The 19,774-nt window shown below is 53.4% G+C and overlaps 1 protein-coding gene across 3 annotated transcripts in view; it reads left to right on the top strand.

Annotated features, from left to right (window-relative positions):
- The window catches only part of LOC122206718 (myosin phosphatase Rho interacting protein), a 154,106-nt gene that overhangs the window by 29,045 nt on the left and 105,287 nt on the right, over window positions 1–19,774 (top strand). For all 3 annotated transcript variants that reach the window (XM_042916158.1, XM_042916160.1, XM_042916159.1), the window contains exons 2-3: window positions 4,346–4,423; window positions 6,265–6,330. In XM_042916158.1, coding sequence (XP_042772092.1) covers window positions 4,346–4,423; window positions 6,265–6,330 — 144 coding nt within the window. The remainder of the gene's footprint in view (window positions 1–4,345; window positions 4,424–6,264; window positions 6,331–19,774) is intronic.

The raw sequence follows: 19,774 nt of genomic DNA, 5'->3' as shown, positions 1-19,774 counted from the left end.
GCTAGAGCTCACTCCCCTGTGCCAGCTCCTTTAGGGTTGTCTGTTTCAAAATCTGCGTTTCAGGTTATTATGGGGCTCTCAGAAAGAGAATGCCTTCCAGCCTGTCGGAGGCCCAGCCCCAGCAAAGCAGATGAGGCCAGAGAGGCAGGAATGCTGCCTTACAAGAGCGGCTCTGGTGGCACTAAGGACATACTGATGTGGCTGGGTCTGCTGTCAGAGAAATCGTGGGAGAAGCGGTCGGGCTTCCTGGGATGCCTTTCCCGTGCCTGCAGGACGAAGAGCCGGGTGGCCGAGTCAGGACCATGGGTTATCCGGGAAAGAAGATCAGAGAGTGGGGTATTCCGGTGTGTGGCTCTTGGGCTTGCGAAACGGTTAGTCTCGATGTTGGCAGTAAGAGATGCCTGAGAGTTTTAAGGAGGGATTTGTGCTGTTAGATTGGCTCCTCCTCTCCATCCCCACAGACGCACTCGTTCCACCCCTATGCCTTTGCTTTGACTATGCCTGTCCCCAGAGAGTCTTCTCCACCCCAGGCCACACTTCTGTGGGGGTGGGGGGAAGGGGGGGCCCTCACCTCCGTCACGGTTGCTCCCGCCCTACCTCCTGTTTGCTCACTTGGATGGCAGTGTAGGGTGGCGGGTGCCTTCCTGTCTCCTGATGACCCTAGGATTGCACAGTGGACACCTGGAGGTTGGTGGCATCCAGCTCCAGGTACCAAGTCAACCCTTTTAGGAGCTCCTTGTTGCACCCCTACCCTGTCACGTCTGTGCCTGCTGCCTCTGGCTCCTTCTCTAGGCTCTGTCTGGCATGTTCTGGCTCCTCTTCTACAAACCCGTGGACTGGGGTCATTGCCCTTTTAAGCCTTTGTCCTGGTGTCTTTGAATGGAGTTTCCCCAAATATGGCCAGGGGCCGGGGGCAAGAGTCACTTGAAAACTCACATACTGATGCCCCCTCCTCCGCCCCTCCCAAGGTTTGGGAGGATGACTCACTAGTTTACGTTTACTTAGGACTATGCAGCTATGATGGTAGGAGCAGTCTCTTATGTATCTCTGCTTCCCCACTGCCTGACACTGGGAAATGATTTTTAACGACTTTATTGAGATAAAATTCACATACCGTACAGGTGACCCATTTGAAGTGTACACAGTTTGATGATTTGCAGTATATTCCCAGAGATGTGCATCCATCACCAAAATCAATTTTAGCACATTTTCGTCATCCCAAAAAGAAACCCTTTATCCCTTAGCTGTCACCCCCTAGTCCTTCCATCCCCTCAGCCCTAGGCAGCCACTAGTCTGCTTTCTGTCCCTATGGATTTGCCTTGGTAAATGCTCCTGATGGAACGTTACCTGCTTCCCAGCTTGCTCTTCCTGTAAAGCACTTGTTTTCCTGCCCTGTGTCCTCCATTGGCCCAGCCTTCCCACTTTTCGGGACAGCCTGCCCACCTGGAAGGGTCCCCTTTGGGTGGTCTGTAGCAAGAAGGACGTGGCAAAGTGAGGCGGGTGCTGCCAGTCTCCCTGGCATACGGTGCACGGGGCCAGCACACAGTAGGTTCGAGTAAGTGTTGAGTGAATAACGGTGCCAGTGATGGGTTTGTGGTAGGAGCGGGCCAGGATCTGAGGGGACCTCCGGTCTCCCACTGCTCCTTTCGGGGAAAGTGCAGGTAGATGTAGCTATGATAGGAGTTCACCCCAAAGCCCTGCAGCCAGAGAGTAGGAGAGTGGCATGCAGTCAAAACCAGACGGGATCGTTGTCCAGCCTCCTGAATTCACACGTCAGGGAACTGCCGTCCAAGAAGCGAAGTCACCTGGCCCAGGATCCCCCCCTGGCCCTGACCCATCCATCCTGTGTGTGCATATTCCTGAGTGGTTTGCTTGCCGGCTTAGGGAATGGCTGGGCGCTGCTCGTGTTTGCTGAGAAAACAGACCTTACTCTCCTTGCTTGTGCTTTCCGAGGCAGAATTTCATTCCACCTCCCCCGTGGCCCTCCTGGGTCGTGTCCCTCTAACCCCTGGTTCTCTGCCAGCACCCACCTCCTGTGTTTCATCAAAGCCAGTCCCTCACTCCCTTTCTTCAGCCCACTCCATGCCCCTTGCCTGAAGCCCCTCTTACCTACTTTGTTCACTTTCATGAGGAAAAGCCAGAGCTTCCCCTGGGGGCCTTGAGGACCCTGCAGAAGCCAAGAAAGGGGGAGGTTCTTGGCTTACCCTGGAATGCTGTGTGACCTCTGGCAAGTGACCTTCCCTCTCTTGAGTCACAGATTCCACAGCTATAAAATGAGGTGGTGTGACAGACAGGGCGTCCAGTTTGGAAAGTGTTGAATAAAAAGCATGTTAAGAGGACCCCTAAGGCTTTCCCAGAGATTAGTCACAGGTGTAGGGGTTTGGGTTTTAATTTGTGTTACTGCCCCCCAAAGGGTAGTGGACAAATTGGCTTGGTTGTGCCTTTTCCAGCTGCTCTTTGCCAGCTGGGTATGGCTGAAAAGGGACGTGGAGCCAGAGTGTCTGTCTAGATCTTTTAACTCATGTTGAGTTCCTACTGTCAGGGTGTTGGGGGCTGGGGGAACTCTTCATAAAAAAGTGAATAGCTAATGCTTATTATGCACTTACAGGCCAAACGCTGTGCTTAGTGGGCTTTTTCTCATACAATTTTTTTGGAGATACAATTTACATATTATAAAATTCACCCTCTTGGGGCGCCTGGGTGGCTCAGTCGGTTAAGCGGCCGACTTCGGCTCAGGTCATGATCTCGCGGTCCATGAGTTCGAGCCCCACGTCGGGCTCTGTGCTGACAGCTCAGAGCCTGGAGCCTGCTTCAGATTCTGTGTCTCCCTCTCTCTCTGACCCTCCCCCGTTCATGCTCTGTCTCTCTCTGTCTCAAAAATAAATAAACGTTAAAAAAAAAAAAAAATTCACCCTTTTAAAGTGCACAGTTGAGTAGCTTTTAGCATATTCACCAGGTCGTTCATCTATCTCCACTTCCTAATTACAGAACATTTTCATCACCCTCAAAAAGAAACCCCGTACCAGTCAGAATGGGGAGCCTGGGTGGGTCAGTCCGATAAGCGTCCAACTTTGGCTCAGGTCATGATCTCGCTGTTTGTGAGTCTGGGCCCCGCATCGGGCTCTGTGCTGTCAGTGCCGAGCCTGCTTCAGAGCCTCTGTCTCCCTGTCTCTCTGCCCCTCCCCTGCTTGCACTCCTGAGCTCACTTTGTCTCTGTCCCAAAGAAGATAAACGTTTTTTTAAAAAAATAAACCCCATACCTGTTAGCCGTCACTTCCCTTTCCTGCTCCCTCCATGTCCTGGCGACCATTAATCTGCCTTCTGTTTGTGTGGATTTAGCTCTTCTGGATATTTCATGTACATGGAATCATACAAAGTGTGGTCTTCTGTGTTTGTGTTCTCTCACTTAGCGTGTTTTCAGTGTTCGTCCCTGTTGTAGAATGTGCCAGTGCTTCATGCCCTTGTATTACTAATACTCTGTTGTATGGATAGGCCACGTTTTGTTTATCCGTTCATGTGTTGCTGGGCATTGGGGCTGTTTCTGCCTTTTGGCAATTGTGAGGAGTGCTGCTGTGAACGTTCATGTCCAAGTTTTATTTGAGCACCTGCTTCTAGTTTCCTTGGGTGTATATAGCTAGGAGTGGAGTCCTGGGTCGTGTGGAATTCTGTGTTTAACTCTTTGAGGACCTGCCAGATTTTTCCACGGTGGCTGCACCATTTTGTATTCCTGTGCTGTCTTACTTACGTTACCTCATCAGTCCTCACGTGAGTCTCGTGAGGTATAGATGCAGTTATCATCACCCCCACCTTCCACGTGGGAGAATTGAAACCCAGCAGTTTTCAGCCCAATGTCACCTAGCCGGGAAGTTGGTGATTCTTTGGCCAGTGTTAGCCGGGATCAGTAAAGCGGTGTCTCTTCTCCCAGGCCTTTTTGTATCATTAGAATGAGGACTTTTGACTCTGTTGTTTGCATGATACACCTAGTACCCAGCACGCATTACACTCACCTGGTGATTGAAAATACCATTGTTTCCTGACCGTGGTGGCTTGATCAAGAACTTGAGGGAGGCATGTGTTTCTTAGGAGTCCGTGTGCTCTCCAGGTTTTCAGGGTTCTGCTGGGTTTCGTGTTACCTGCTGCACACCAGATTCTGCAGACCTCCCGGGAGCTTCTTGGTCACAAACGTCTTTCTTGGAGACTCGGCCTGGGGAATGAGATGCCTGGTGTGTGCTAAGCAGGGGTGACTTCTGGTTTCAGTGAGTGCTTATCTTCAGCTTGACCACTGAACCTGTTCTCTCTCCGGTCCAAGGCACTGATGACCTCTGCCCTCTTTTTTCTCCTCCAGGCAAAACCTATTTATGGTGGCTGGCTGCTCCTGGCTCCAGATGGGACTGACTTTGACAATCCAGTACATCGGTCTCGGGTAAGGTTCTCAGAATGAATTTTCGAAGTGGGAGGAGCTCCAGAGGGACCCTTCTAGGGGCAAGTCGAGGGAGTGGGGAAGGGAGATGGGGAGTTAAACAATGGGTCGTGGGGTGGCAGGATCAGCAGGGAACCCCCATTCGGCAGACTTGTAGGTCCAACAGGAAAAGTCTCCATGATCCTAGTTATGCCACCCTTGAAAAGGAGCTGCTGTCACCTGGTGCCTCCTGTTTCTTGGGTCAGCTTGACTCCAGAAACAGTTAAATGTAAAAAGCAGAATAGCAGTTCAGCAAACATTTGCATTATGCTAATTAGGCTTCCGGTTAGCTCCTTCCCTCCTTGCCTCATCTCTCCTCCCAGGTGAGGGGATCAGCAGATGAGCACTAGTGAAGGGATGAGGGACTGGAGGGCCAGCTTTGCTCTGGTCCCATCTCTCCTGGGCACCCCAGCCCAGTACGGGAGCACCCAGGTCCGCTGGAGCACTGAGACGATTAAACCAACGCTGTCCCGAACAGTACTTTGTTCCTCTGCCTGGGGGCCTCTTTGGATGACTAGTTAAAACACCATCTTTCCTTTTCCACGTGTTCTTTTCCAGGTGTTGCGGCCCATACCCTGTAAATTGCTCTAGCTCCTCTTCCTTCCTGTCCCCTGGTCCCCGAGGGAGCCTCTGCTCTGCCTCTTGATCTCTGCTGCCCCCCCTGGCCCCAATGCTACACTCTGGGGTGGGGGCCGTGGTGCCCCACAGACCTTGCATTATGCCTGGGATCTTTAGGATGACTTCTGGTATGGGTTTTGACTTTAAAGATGCCAAATAGGAGCCTTGAAGAGGTTTCTCAGGAAGATTTCAAGTGGCCTCTCCCTGGATACCCAGCATGGGACCAGCCTTCCATGTCCTCTTTGCAAGGCCATTTGGGCATCCTGTGCCATCCAGGCAGAAGGACGACAGGGGTGACTGTGTTCCAATGCCTGCAGTAACCAGGGAGCAGCTCCCTTTCCTGTTTGATATCTGGGTCGTACAGAATTGCCATTTCCAGCTTCTGATGAGAAAAACGTTATTACGAATGATATAATTCTGGCCCAAAGCAGAGAGGCGTGGTAGCTTAGTTCTTGTGGCCTTATTGCCGATGAAAGTATGAATTTTGTTGGGCTTTTTGAAATGTTCAAAATAGGTCATGAATCCCCATGATGATCTCTGGGGTTCAGGGACCAAGAGTCTCTTGTGCTGGACATGTTTTCCCCCCGACAAGAAGGAAAGCGTTGGCCGTTGTGGCTCTTTCTGTTCTGCTGTTAGTGCTTTTGGGGTCCGCCAGCCCCCACGGCTTGTCCTTTGGGTGGAGCGTGGAGAGGGGCGCCCTTTGCTATCGATCACTCCTCGGACATCAGAGTCATTCCTACGGGTCTCCCTCCTCCTCACTTTTGATCTTTGTTTGCTCACTTATCCTCCGTGAACACTGGAGCCTGACTGCCTTTTCCCTGTCTCTGATTCCCTGTGGGTCATTGGAACAACCCTTTTATAGCAGTTTCCTAGGTTTTTTTTAGAAGTGGGGGATCAGGGCCTGGCATTCTCAGGTTATTCCATACTGTGCCATACAGTTCGTCAAGTAAAAACTGACACCACGTGATGTGGTAAGTTCTGTGCTGGGTACATAGAAAACACAGAATATACAGAAATACAGAAAAGACTCCTCTGGCTGTCTAATAAATTACCATTCTTATGCCTTGGGTCCCTCTTTTCCTGCCATCTGCCCCAGAAGTGAAAGGCGTGGAGCCGGCATTCATCTGACATAGGCTTGTCAGGCACAGGGACTCCCTCCTAACCACCCACTCTATGCTCCGTTGCAGAAATGGCAGCGGCGGTTCTTCATCCTCTACGAGCACGGCCTCCTGCGCTACGCCCTGGACGAGATGGTGAGTGTCGTTCCACGTCCACTCCGTGCCTCTCGCCTCCCTTAGGGCCCCTTCATCGCGGCTGCGCTTGGGTCGTCTGCGAGCACAGCGGTGTGCTTGGGTGTTCCTTTGGGAGCCTAGAATTTGAAGAACTTGGGGTGTGTGTGAGGGATGGCCCTGAGAACCCAGACCTTTGCTGGGCGGCATCGTCACAGGTGAGAGTGAGTAGCAAGGGAGGAAGTCCTTGTGTTCCAGGCTGACAGGAGTCCCACTTGGCCAGTTAGCGAGAAGCAGAACAGGCTGTGGGCCTGCGGGGATGGGTGGGGGACCGACCCTGGGCATGCGTGTGTGAGTTGAGCACATGTGCGTTCACGTGCTGTCGTCCCAGGACTGCCTCTCAGTTCCATTGCCGCAGTTAGTCTCGTCCTGTTGGACCTTCAGGGGCCTCCTGGCCATGGGGTCAGTTTTCTCCTGGTGGCTGAAACAGGACACGGGGCTCCTTCCTGCCCTGCCGCGCACCAGCTTGGCTCTGGTTTGCTCCCTGCTTCCTGGGCTGGATGAGTGTTTATTGCTCTTGGTCCAGAGGCAAACCTGAAAACCAACCAGGTGCAAAGTTGTTGTGGCTTTTCTTTTTCCATCCACGTTGCCTGAGTTTTTCTCTACGGAGATCGGTCTCTCCTAACTAATCTAAAGTATGACTGAGTTCCAAGTTTTATGAAGGGTTGAAGGCAGAAGATTTTAGTACCTTTTCCTGTTCCACTTGAGTTTGTGTGCATTTATGTGGGCAGCATTTTTAACCGGGACTGTCCTGGAAAATCGGGTCATACTGTGTGAAATAGGTTGACTCCCATCCCACCCAGAGTTCATTTTCTTTTCGCTACAGGAGTGAGGGCAGGGTCCTGGAAGTGTGAGCAGAGATAACTGTCCTCTCCAAGGACCTTGTAGGCTGTTGGGACATTTGGATTTTAGGGTGGTCAGTAGAGCTGGGTGACAAGGCCACAAGTGAGTCCATTTCCAAATGGGGGTCCTAATATTTGTGATGTGATGCTTTCTCTTTTCTGTTTCTCAGCTGAATTAGTGGGTATCATATTTAGGTAATGGAATTAGCAGGTATGATGCCTGTTCTATATCAACCATTGCCTCATTGGTTCCTTCTTTCTCATTCTTTCTGGTGAGTGTATTAGAACAGTGTAATGGGCCCCAGAGGGTTTTTGCCATGGAAGCATCTGTGGTCCGAAGTAGATTGGAGGTGAGCATCGGTGGGGTGTGGTAGAATTCACTAGAAAAAGGAGCAGGGGAACCGATTCACTTGGATACCTGTTTCCTTCAGGGAAAAGGTAAGCAGGCCTGGAGGCAGACCCGGACCTGCCCTCTGCACTCTTCCAGCTTGGCCATCGTGCAGGTCGTAGCCCCGGGTGGGAGATGGGCTTCTGCAAGCCTTGAAGTTTACTTTGTCCTCCCTGTGCTTGGCTGCCTTGTTCTTAAGTCCCCCAAAGCCTAACAGTAGTAGAGAAGGAGCCTCAGAGGTCACTGGGCTTACATCCAGGCTGGGCTACACCGTGAACCCTCCTGAAAAAGAGTTCCCTGGACTTTGCTTGGAGACCGATTATTCTGGTCAGGAAACCATTCTGTAGGTCTACTGGAGTCCAGTACGGTCTTTTGTTCCCTTCAGCTCAGTTGCACATGTACCAAGCGAGGGTGGCTACCGTGGATGCCTTTGTGTCTGCACAAATGGAGAGCACATGATGCATCCCAAGAGCTGCTCCTAAAGAATTGAGGCTGGTGAGCCGTGAGTACTGACACCTTGCAGTACGTTTTGGTCTCCCAGCAACCCAAATGTTGGTTGGGTATTATTTCACGTGCCGCTGGGGCAGAGGTGGGACCGTGCCAGCCACATGGGAAAAGAAGCCCCGGGAAAAGTGTGGGCTACAGAGAGGGCATTGTGGGGGATGCCCAGAGTTGAGTTTTGGGCCATGGGCCACTTTCTGGCAGATGACCTTGGAGCCGAAGAGGCTGACCTGGTGTGCCATTTAGTGTTGAAATGTTAGTGTGGGCATTGCAGAGACACTGCACCTCCAGGGAGTAGAGAGGCATTATTTCTGTGAGTGAAAAAAGACAGTGTCAGTTGTGTTGAAATACCTTTAAAGCAGCATCTCGGGTGTGTGAGGGTTTTCCCTGTTGTGTTAGGAAAGTGCTTTGGGGGAAAGTTGCAGGAAAGCGTCTGGCCTGCAATTGACAAGAGGCTGGGTGAAGGAGGCAGTCAGATGCCAGCTGCCCATGGTCAGCGTTGGCGGCCGTTGCAGGTGGGCTCTATCTTGCAAGGGCTGGAGGGGCCTCTCCCACCCCAGTGGTCCGTATCAGGCCTTGTTCTTCCTGGCCACTCCCCAGTGAGCACAATCCAGAATCCTGGAGCCCCAACCCAAAGGTCAGCTTTCCCGATGCCTAGACGCCTGCCTCTGCCCAGCTGGCAGGGTCCTGAGACCTGGAGCGGGAGAGCTTTGCAGGCAGGCTCTTGTCTGAACTGAACGCAGCCGTGCTGGGAGTTTCTCTTAGAGTACGTAAAGTAGAGCCATGGTCCTCAGCTGGGGACCGCTGTGCCTCTCAGGGCCACTTGGCAACGTCTGGAATCTTCGACTCTTGCAACTGTGCAGGTTGCTCTGGACACCTAAGGGTAGAGGCCAGGATTGCTGTGACGCACGGGACAGGCCTCACAACAGGGAACGATCCGTCCCCAAATGTCAGCAGTGCTAAGGCTGAGAGACCCTCCCGGGTGATCTGGTCAGTGGCTTGTGTAAAATTTTTTTTATTTTTTGAATTAAAATATAAGTTTGACTTGCTTTTTTTTCACCCCTGTTCTTGAGGTGAGGAAGGACTCCACTGTCTGATTTCCTGGGAGTGGGGGAGGTGAATGGGGCAGTGTTAGCCAGCTGGCTGGTGTGGTAAATGCCAGACGTGGAATGGGGTAGGCCTGTTCCTGGAGTGCAGTGGTTTCTGCCGGGGGCCCCGCACATTGGGAGTCCACAGGTCTAGGAAGATTGCCTATGTGTGTAGCTGCTACCCAGGGAGCATATACGTACCACTTCCTGCGCTGTGCTCAGACCACCGTGCTGTATAATGGCCACACCTTGGTGTTGGTTGGTCTCTAACAGCAGCGGCCCCGGCTCCGGGAAGCCTGTAGCCACTGCTGGTCCTTCTGCTCCTGCCGAGCCCGCCCCCCCCCCCCCCCCCCCCCCGCCCACCCCCTCGACCCTCCTGCTCAGAGCTCCTCTACTGCCTGTAATACGTCATAGCATTTTAGGGCTGGCCTGTCCCCTTAACACGAGTCACAATCTGTTTCAAGTTGTTACTTGACTTTTATACGATATTATTGTTTGTTTTCATTGGTTTAAATGTTATCTTATCAACTAGATGGTGACTTTTTTTCCATCACTAGGCCCTCGATAATTCTTGGTCTCTGTCTCCATCATCTAGCCGGGGCCTTGCTGGGGTGGCACAGGCCTAGTAAATATTTGTTGAGTTGAAGTAACCAGCTTCCGGGAGAGGCACGAGGTGTGTTGTGTGTTCCAGCTCTTACTGGAGGGGAGAACGCGCTCCGGAAGGCTCCAGAGAACAGTGTGAGAAAGGTTGTCCCGGGCCCCCCTGGGTTGGAACGGACAAGGGCATGGCGGTTGTCAGGAGATCCCGGGAGGAGAAGGGAGGCTGTACTCCCTGGGGCCGTGCCTGCTTCAGGGGCTGCTTCCAGAGGCTCTTTCGTTCTGAGACCTCTGCTGGGTCTGGAGCCGTTAGGCCTAGTCCCGCTCCACGGGCTGACTGTTGCCATTCTCTGCCCGGCAGCTCTGAGATGGGGCTAACCTTTGCGAATCACTTTTCCTTTTTTGGGAAATTTCTTTCTCGATACACCCACATACCCTGTAACTGGTGGGTGTGGAGGAGAGGCACATTTCCCAAAAAAGGGAAAGAAATTTTCCCAAACACAAGCTGAGGTGAGGTGGGCTCAGGGCAGCCTCACAGACAAGTGGGAGCCTGAGCAGTTTGGCTGGGCCGCTGGTGTTTCAGGAGTGGACGGAGGAGAGGATCTAGAAACCCAGACTTCTCCCTGTCTCTTCTGCTTTTGTTTCTTCCTCTGTAACCTGCCCATTATCATACCAGATTCTGCCCTGTCTCCTTAAGCTTCTGGAGACTGGCGTAAAGCTCAGGTACTGGTTTCGTCGGAGCCCAAAGGTCACCCACTGGAAGGTTTCTCAGGGAAGCACCAAGTCCTGCTCGACGGCAGGGCCTCCAGTTTTGCGGTGGAACGCGCCGGGCCGTGTGGCTCTAGGGCTCTGTTGGCACCGTACCTGCTGAGCTGTGGTCTGCTCTCTTGCCTTCATATCCTCTTGCTTTTAGCTCCTAGAAGCCAGGCCAAAAAGACGGTGTAAGGTTCTTTTGTTTTGTTTTTAAGTTATCAGCTATGTATAACAATACCTCCTGTTCCAGTCGTCTTTAAGAGTGTGGTGCTGTGTGGTCAAGCAGACTCCACTGTTGTGCGGCTGGCAGCCCCACTCGTCTGCAGAGCCCCGAAACTCTGCCCCACGTGGCGCTGACTCCCCAGCCTCTCTGCCCCCTGGCCGCTGGCAACCCCCTTTCTGCTTTTTGATTTTGACGACTCTGTGTACCTAATACAGGTGGAGTCCTACAGTATTGGTCCTTCCGTGTCTGGCTGATGTCACTGAGCATAAAGTCTTTGAGGTTGGTCCGCGTTGGAGCAGGTGTCAGAATCTCCTTGTTTTAAAAGTTCTGCTGGTCTCATGCTCTTGAACCGTCTGGGCTCTGGAGCAAACGGACCCCGGGTTCCTCCCGCGGGGACGCCGTAGAGGGAGCGTAGCTCCGCTTCCGTGGCGAGCGTGTGGTACTGAGGGTCGTTGCCTTTCACTTCGTGGGGCACCTCGCCATCCTCTGCCTTGAGAGTCAGGACGGACCGGAGCTGCGCGACTCTTAGGGGCTGCGCTGCCGAGGACCCTTAGCTTCGTTCACATCCTTAGGCATCGTAGGGAAAACACTTCTGGTCCTTGGAGACGTGCCCTTTTCAGGGGCGGCCGTGGGTTTGTCCATCCCACAGAATGCAGAGGTCCGGCCAGAGAAGTGGCTCTGGGGTGTCTGTGCTCAGAGTATCTGTCTCTGTGTCACGAGGTGAGCTTGGTGAGAGCATTCTTCCGCAGATGCCAAGTGCTAACGGGGTAGGATCCCGGCTCCTCGGTAAGGGTTTGCCTCCTGTCAGAATCCCGGAGCTTGCTTTGATCTCGGGACCTTTGCCCACTTGGTTCTTGTCAGATCTCACCTACTTTGGGGTTGTGTCATGTGCCCTGAATGGTGGGCAGCTGCCCAGGGCCATAGGAGAGTGTGGAAGAGGGGCGTCACAGCTTGGCCCTACTGTCTTTAGGAACTGTCTCTGAGGTTCTTTTGTTCTGTCCCCCATCGCATATTTTTCCAGGTGTTCCCCTGCATGAGAATCTTCTGAGGGCAAGGCCCAGCCTTCCAGAGTTTAAATAACCCCTGCTTGTGATGCTTAGGAAGCCCTAACGCTCGAGACCCTCCTCTGTAGGCTCTGGCTTTGTTTCTTCCTCGCTTGGAGCTTTCCGAGGCAGAGAAGGGCTGATGTGTCCGATCCGTTGGTGACCGCGGCGGCTCTTGTATCCAAGGCAAGCTGCAGGGGAAGAACACGTGGCCGAAAGGAGGTCCCCCTCGTGGTGAACCTCACGCAGTCTGTTGGGACCCCTCCGTGAACACGGGAAGATTGAACATCAAAGCAAAGCCACGATGTGCACACTGTTCGGGGTCATGGTGGTTTGGAGGGTCAGAGAAGTCTTCTGAAAGGAGAGAGAGGATGTTGGCCACCTTCCTGCTTGTCATGGAGATCGGGGAGGCACAGCGTGCTTGGCCCAGTGCTGCGTGTGTGTTGGCTCTTCAGGCAGGATCTCTGATGTCTTCCTCATGACACTCCCTTGATAGATACTGTTGTGTCCATTTCACAGACGGAAAAACTGAGGCCCAGGCATATGGTGGGGTCGCTCAACTTCTGAGTGACGGAACTGGGATTTGTCAACAGGTGAGCCACCTTCTGGGAGAATGATGGTGTCTTTTCCCCGGCGGTCCCATCCGGTCCCGTCCTTCCCTGTGTCTGGCCACGGCCGACTCTCCGGCAGCTGCTGCCTGAATGGGGGAGGGTAATGGTGCTGGCTGAGGGCCAGGCTGGGCCCTCGGCATCCTTCCCACCCCTCGAGTCTGTCTGTAGCCATAAACTGGCGGCGAGAGTAGTTTCCCTTGTGTGTTCAAGCCAGTCGAGCTAAAGTAACTTCAGGCCTGCGGTCCTGGTGAATGAATGTCCGTTGGAGAGGTGTAGGGTCAGAAGAGTGAAGGGTGCCTCCCTGTGCCTGTGCCCAGAGGCAGAGAAGCTTCCTCAGATGCAGGGAACCCTCATGTTCAAGGGGTAGGGCTGAGACGGCAAACCTGGGAAGGTATTGTGTGCATTAGTCCCATGCTTTTCGATTGACTTTTGAATCTGAGATCACGCGTTCAGCCTTGCTTTGGCCTTCGTTCTTTTCCACAAGGTTTCCGCTTCCAGGGAACGGAGAGGCAGGCCTGCTGTGTCTGGGTGCCAGGAGCCTGAAGGATGCAAGGAGGGTGTTGGTTTAGGAGTCCAGTAAATGTGGGTTTTAATCTCCTTCCTCTGTTTCTGGCTGAGCGGCCTTGAGCGGGGCCCTCCTCCCTGCCCCTTTTCCCTCCGCAGGAACCTCATGAGGGTTTCGGGGCCTCAGCCAGCCTGTGTTTCCCTCCTTCCCCTCCTCTGCTCAGCTGCTCTTTGCTAGTCCCGTGCTCGCTGTGGTAATACAGGCACTTTCAGAAACCGACCGTGAACTTGGAAGGGTTTCCCTACCCAGCCTCTGGAGCAAGATGGGGAGCCGTTGGGAGGGGAAGCAAGCCCTGAGGCCCTACAGATGCAGCAGGTTCCGCTGAGGTCTCTGGCCACTGTCATACGCGGTTGGGAGAGCTCTGAATTGAAGTGCAGTTCCGCAGAGAACCTCACTGCAGCATTTAGAACGGATGCAGTTTGCTGCCTTGTCAGTTAAAGTTGTGAGATAATCCCAACCCCTTCTTCACCAGCCCCCCCGAGCCATACTGAAGAATATGCTGTGACTGGACGGACCTCCTGTGGCAGAATTATCCAGGTGCGTGAAGGCCTAGGCCTCGTTGCCTACACAGGCCAGGCACCTCTTCTTGCCTTGACCACATAATTAACTTATTTTTCCAAAATAATGGACTTTTTAAAATAGTGTTTTGCAAAAATAGTGTTTTGCTAATGTGGGCTGATGTGTGAATAGGACTCCCCTTTCTAGGTTAACTTTGGGGCCCGTGTTGGGGCTGACATTTGCAAGAAGTAGAAAGTAACGGGGAGACGGGCAGGGGAGGGGAGGGGAGGGGCAGGGCCCGGCCTGCTGGCTGTCGGGCTGGGCACAGCCTGGGCTGTGTACAAGGTGATTCCGGGGTGTGGAGGTGTTTTACCCCCGCCTGCTTTAGCTTTCTGGACACGGGGGTCTTTGATGTGTCCCTTATCCCATCTTTACTTCGTCTCGACAACCAAAAAACAATTTTCAGCTTTTTGGGAGTGATACTGTAACAGTCCCTTGGCTGGAAGGTGAGGCATTAGTCCTGGTGGAATTTGTGTCCCTTGGTGGCAGGGAGTGGATGACAGGGTGAGGGATGGGTCATAAGAGGGCCCTCTGTGCTTGGCCTCTGGGCTTCCTGCAGGAAGTGGATGTTACGAAACGTGAAAGTGAGTGAGCAGGGAATGACTCACTTTCACCCAGGTGGGACTGGGAACTCTTCCCAGCTGAATCCTGTTGTCAAAGTTCAGGGGTCAGTGGTGAAGCTGACAAGTGCCACATGCCATTTTTCCTTTTGTTTGACTTACTGTGATGCACACGACTTCACCCACTAGCAAGAAGCATGTAGATGCAGGGACCTTTTCTTTGTGTCTCTCTGGGACCTTTAGGACAAATGGAAATGAAACCGGGGACCAAATTTAAGACCCTCCCCTCCTTTCCTTTTAAAGTAAGTTGGGGAGGAGTTTGGGAACACGGGCTTGTTAAGACATCTGAGCCTGGCATTATTGCAAAGTGCAGCATTCTGCCTCTGGTAGCTTTTTCTTGTCATTTCTTGTCATTTACAACTCTGTATGTTGGCCCGGGTGACATATCTCGCATACAGAGCAGCTGGGGCATGAAAGCCACCAGTGGTTAACCGTGGGGCTATTTGGATAAAGAACAGAGCAGACTCTGTTATAGCAGACGGGTTTCAGGAGATGACCCGGTCCAGACCTCCATTTTATGGTGGGGAAACCCAAGGGAGGGGGTTAACAATCTTGACCTTGGGGACTCAACCAGTAGGTGTGCGGTAAGCAGCCAGGTTCTGATTGCCTGGTCCTGATCGGTGGCCTATGGGCTGCCCTTTGGGAGTGGGGGAGGTGGGGGGGGGGGAGGGCTGTTTTACATACAGGGGCCTAAGTGTGGGGTGGGGAGTTAGAATCTTTCACATGGATGGCTGAAGCCTTGTAGAGCAAAGAGAGAACATGCAGGAATGAGTGGGTAAAGAGGGTTAAGGAGATGGGAACAAAGAAATCCTTGCCAGGTGCAGTAGGGGGTTGCTGCAGGTAACCCTGAATTATTTGCAAGAACCAAGAGAAGACACAGGTACCACTCCCACATGGGTCCAGGTCACATGTAATCCTCCTTCCTCTGTCCCTGATCCCTGAGACACTTCTGCCACGTCGGTCTCCCTCTCTAGGTCAGTGAGCACCTCAAAACAGGGCCTGGTATTTGCCCGCACAGACAGGACATTAAATAACATACCTAGGGATGGGACAAGCTGACTGTGTGGTAAATGGGTCTACTGTCTTGACTCCAGTGCTTGATTCTCTGTTGTGAACATTTAAAATTTAGAAAAACAAAAATTGTTTAATATTTATTTATTTTTGAGAGAGAGACAGAGCGTGAGCAGGGGAGGGGCAGAGAGAGAAGGAGACACAGAATCTGAAGCAGGCTCCAAGCTCTGAGCCGTCCGCACAGAGCCCGACCCAGGGCTCGAACTCACAAACCATGAGATCATGACCTGAGCCAAAGTCAGTCGCTTAACTGACTGAGCCACCCATGCGCCCCACTGTTGTAAAGATTTTAAGAAGGCTTCCCACGGAGTGCCCGCCATCTTTGACTTTCACACAGCACTGAGGATTTGGTGACCTCGGGTTATCCAACGAGTGCCTTTCTGTCTCACTGGGACCGTCCAGTGTGCTTACCTTCCTTCCCAGTCACATGAGTGGTGAGTCAAGGGCGGCAAGATAGTGATTAGCTGCCTGCCTGTATTCAGTGTCCATGAGCCATTATGAGGTACCCACGTTCTCTGTGCCTCCCCCAGTGCGCCCGCAGGTACTGAGCGAGAAGGCTTCTGGATACCCATGATTCATTAACAGAGGTGGCCGAATATGGTTTTATGTCCCGTTGTCCACTTGGGTGCCATCTGCCCAGCCCTTTGTGTGTGCACAGCTCTTTCAGTGACAGGAGGAGGGGTGGGAGCAGCACCTCTGTGGAGTGTGCACGGGGATCTCTGTGGCCCTTCCTCTGCGCCAGGATAGCGACCGAGGATGGGCTGTGATCGGCACCCCTATTGGAGATCTTCAGAGCTGTGGGCGGACTTCTCTGCGGCAGCTGCGGCTGGCCTGCGGCGAGTCTGTGATAACGGGCTGGGTGGCTCCCTCCCGCAGAGAGAGAAATGACTTTGGGTATTAGGAAAGCGAACAGCTTGGAGTAATTGGTTAGGGAACTAATTAAGTAGCAGCAGGGAAAGAACTGTCGAAAAAGAGACATTTTATAGAAGTTAGCAACAGAAAACATTTGGGGTTGAGAAAACAAGGCCAAGCGAGTCGTACTAGTATGTTTACATGTGCACATGTGGTGCTCACACACACATGCACACGTGGGGCTGGGTAGCGCGAAGCCAGGCCGCAGAGTTCTCCAGGGGCCAAGTCCCGGCACCCTTACCTCTCGGGCCCTCATACTCTACCCCGCCCCGGTTAGGACCCTGCTGCCCCTGCACCCGCTCTCCCTGACTGAGTGTTTTGCTTTGGACTCCCTGGGACATGGGCAATGCTGTCCTGGTAAGCCAAGCCACTTAAAGTATTAGTTGTGGGTAGGCAGCTTAACGTGTGTGGGTCTTAATCTCTCCTGCCCTCCCTTCTCTCCACAAAACACTTTTCCAGAAGAATCTTTTCCTCTGCAGGGAAGGGAAGGGAAGGGAAAGGAAGGGCATATTCTTTATGGTGGGAGAACTCTCTGAAGCCAGGGAGTGTTTCCACTGGTGAAATCACAGGAGCCGTAGTAGGCAGGCAGGTGGAGGATCTTAAGGAAGGGGCATCCTTCACAAGGGCTGGTCCAGGCCTTGTGCATGTGCATGTTGATGAGTCATTCATTCTTAGACATCTGTTGAGTGCCTAAAGTGTGTCAGAAGTGAACTCCAAGGTGCTTTCATTCTGGGAATGAAGGGGACGACTGATAATGATACGTAACATGGCGGGTGTTAGTTGCCTGCGGCTGCCATAACAAGTCACCACTAACCTAGTGGCTGAAAACAACACAGATTCTTTCTCTTACTGTTCTGGAGGTCAGGAGTCCAGAATCCATTTCTCTGAGCAGAGCTGGTTCTTTCTGGAGGCTCCAGGGGAGAATCCGTGTCGTTTTCTTTTCAGATGCCGGGGGCTGCCTGCGTTCCTCAGCCTGTGGCCCCTTCCTCGGTCACTGCTGCTTCTGGCTTCTGTTGTCACATCTCCTTCTCCTCTTTGTCACATCTCCGGCTGCCTCTGTCTTAGACGACACTTGTGATGACATTGGGCCCTCCAGATAAGCGATTCCTCTACCATCTCAAGATCTTTGCCTTAATCACACCTGCAGAGTCCCTGTTGTTATCTAAAGTCACATGCACAGGTTCTGGGGATTGGGACACGGTTGTCTTTGGGGGCCATTACTCAACCGACACAGAGGGTATGATAATGGAAGCTATCACAAAGTGTCTGGGAACAGGGGAGGGCGAGCTGACTCCACCTGGAAGGTTTCACCGGAGAAATGAGCTGGCCCGGGTCTGCAGGGCGGAGTGGCGTCACCTAGACCAGGCTGAGAGATGGTGGGGAGGGCTCCCCCCTTCCTGGCAGAAGAATGACTTCCGAGTAATCAGGGCATATGGCTGCTTCCTCTTCGCATTGTTATCCGCGCCCACCCCCCCCCCCGGTCTTCTCCTCCCAGCTCTGGTCTGGGCCAGGCTCGGCACTGCTCACGGGGGCCACTGGCAGGCAGGCATGACACGGAGGCACTGGGAATGGAAGAGGAGGAAAGGCAGGACATAGAGGAGGAAAGGAAAAGATGGCGCCACCAGAGACTGTCCCTGATGTCACGGGCCCCAGCGAGTGTCACGTGTCTGTTTTCAGAGTCAGTCAGTAGTAGATGTCAGGGTAGGGAAGGGCCTGGAAGGACCAGCCCTTCCAACAGAGCGGGTGACGGAGAAGTGACTCTGCCTGGGTCGTGGCAGCGTGGAGACTAGCATTGCGGAGCTCTGGCGGTTGCTCTGACTCGAGTCGGTTCTGGAGACGAGATGAGCCCCTCAGAGTGGAAGGCGCTACACGTGGCACGGCCCGCGGGGAGTGGGGAGGGAGAGGAGAATCTCCGCGCTGTTCCTAAGGAGTGTGCATCCTGGTGGCAAGACTGGTTTTGTTGACTTCCAACGAATGTCCTGTTGCTTACCAAGCCCCGTGGCACACTAAGGTGCGGGAGTGCGGGTGGGGGAGGACCGCAACTCCCCAAAGCCACGGACGCCTTGAAGGACTTTGTACGGTCCCATTTGTGCCCCACTTCTAGCCACATGGGCGCACCTCGCCTTGAGGGTCGCGAGGCATGATTCCGAGGCCGGGATTCCAGCCCAGCTTCTGTTTAACTTGGTCTCCGTCCCTTGTCAGGTAACCTTTTTGGGCTTCTGTTTGTACCTTTGCCTGGGTGGGAGGGAGGTGGATGGGATGCCCTTCAAAGTCTAATACGAGTCATTGGCTTTTCTTCCTCTGAACCCGCTGGTGAGACTTGGAGCTGTCTTCCCGTCAACCAGTGAAGATGCACGGTGGCTGACGGCGCTTTGCGGTGCACGGGCCCCAGCCGGAAATCTGCGTGCACAGATGCTTCTCGGTGGCGTCTGGCTGTCTGTCCGAGGGCATGGTGGCTGTGGCTGGGGCGGGAGCCTGAGGTTCACTTCCTTCAGGTAGCCACATACCTTCTTTTGGAACAAGCCAGCCTCTGTGATAAATGCAGAGGTGAAAAATCACGTTGCCACGGTGCTAGCTGTTCTCCCCGGGTTCGCATTGAATCCTTCACGTGGTCCGTGGAGAGGGCAGTAACTGGCCCAAGGGTAAGGTTTTTTCCCCCAAGAGAGCTGAGCTTCGTGCATCAAGTCATGGGTCGAAGGCCCGGTGGGTGGAGCTGTTCTGGCTGAGTTCCCGTCACTGAGCTGGGGCCCAGACACCCCTACTGGCTCGGGGATTCCAGAGCTTTGCCTGGTTAATGTTTGAAGAGCTCTGGTATGGCAGGATAAATGATAGCAGAAGCCTTTACACTTTTGTCGTGTGATTGGTGCTAAGGCTGGTGGATTACTAGCACCTGTTGACACACCGCGTACCCGGCTGGTGCAGAGAAGTGACAAGGGGCAGTAGAGGGCTAGGCCACCTCTTTTCCTCATTCCCCTAAGGCAGCTAATGTCCGAAGAACCCACTGGGGTGGAGCGAGATTTACTTACGCCTGGGTGTGGAGGGCGCGCCTGGTCCTGACTTCTAGTGCATTCTCAGGAGACCCGACTGCATGGGCACGTATTCTGGTCCCAGCAACGCAGGGGGGCGCCCTGGCTGCATCTGAAGGGACCAGGGGAATGGTGGGTGTAGTGTGGTGTTGGGAGGGTCCTCGGAGACATCCTCGAGTTTAGCCCTCAGGCCTTTGAAAGATGAGGCAATTGAAAGCCGGAGGGGAAGAGGAGTCACCCACTTCAGTCACTCACCGGTAGGTTACAGGGACACATCTCTGCCTCCATGCAGTGGTTCTCACTGCCTAGAGTTGGGATTGTGTGCGAACAGAGTGGGGTCCTTAACGAGCTATGAGCTACTGAGAAACAGACACACTTCCTTATTTTCTGTACCAGCAAGCCCTTGCATCTGTAGTAAGCCCTCAGTAATTGTGGGAGGAATGGACCCGCCTCATCCGGGGTCATGCAATCGGTTGGTCGGGCACCCGGCTGAGGAAGCCACTAGGGCTTCCAGCCTTGGAAAAGCTCAGGAAACAAAGATGGGGAAGAACCAGGAGATTGGCAGTAGGATGGACCTGGGCTTTGGGGTAGCAGAATGGCAGCACGTGCG

Source organism: Panthera leo, chromosome E1, assembly GCF_018350215.1.
Source record: "Panthera leo isolate Ple1 chromosome E1, P.leo_Ple1_pat1.1, whole genome shotgun sequence".
NCBI lineage: Eukaryota > Metazoa > Chordata > Mammalia > Carnivora > Felidae > Panthera > Panthera leo.
The sequence above is the reverse complement of the archived record's forward strand: the minus strand, read 5'-3'. Positions and strand labels throughout refer to the sequence as shown.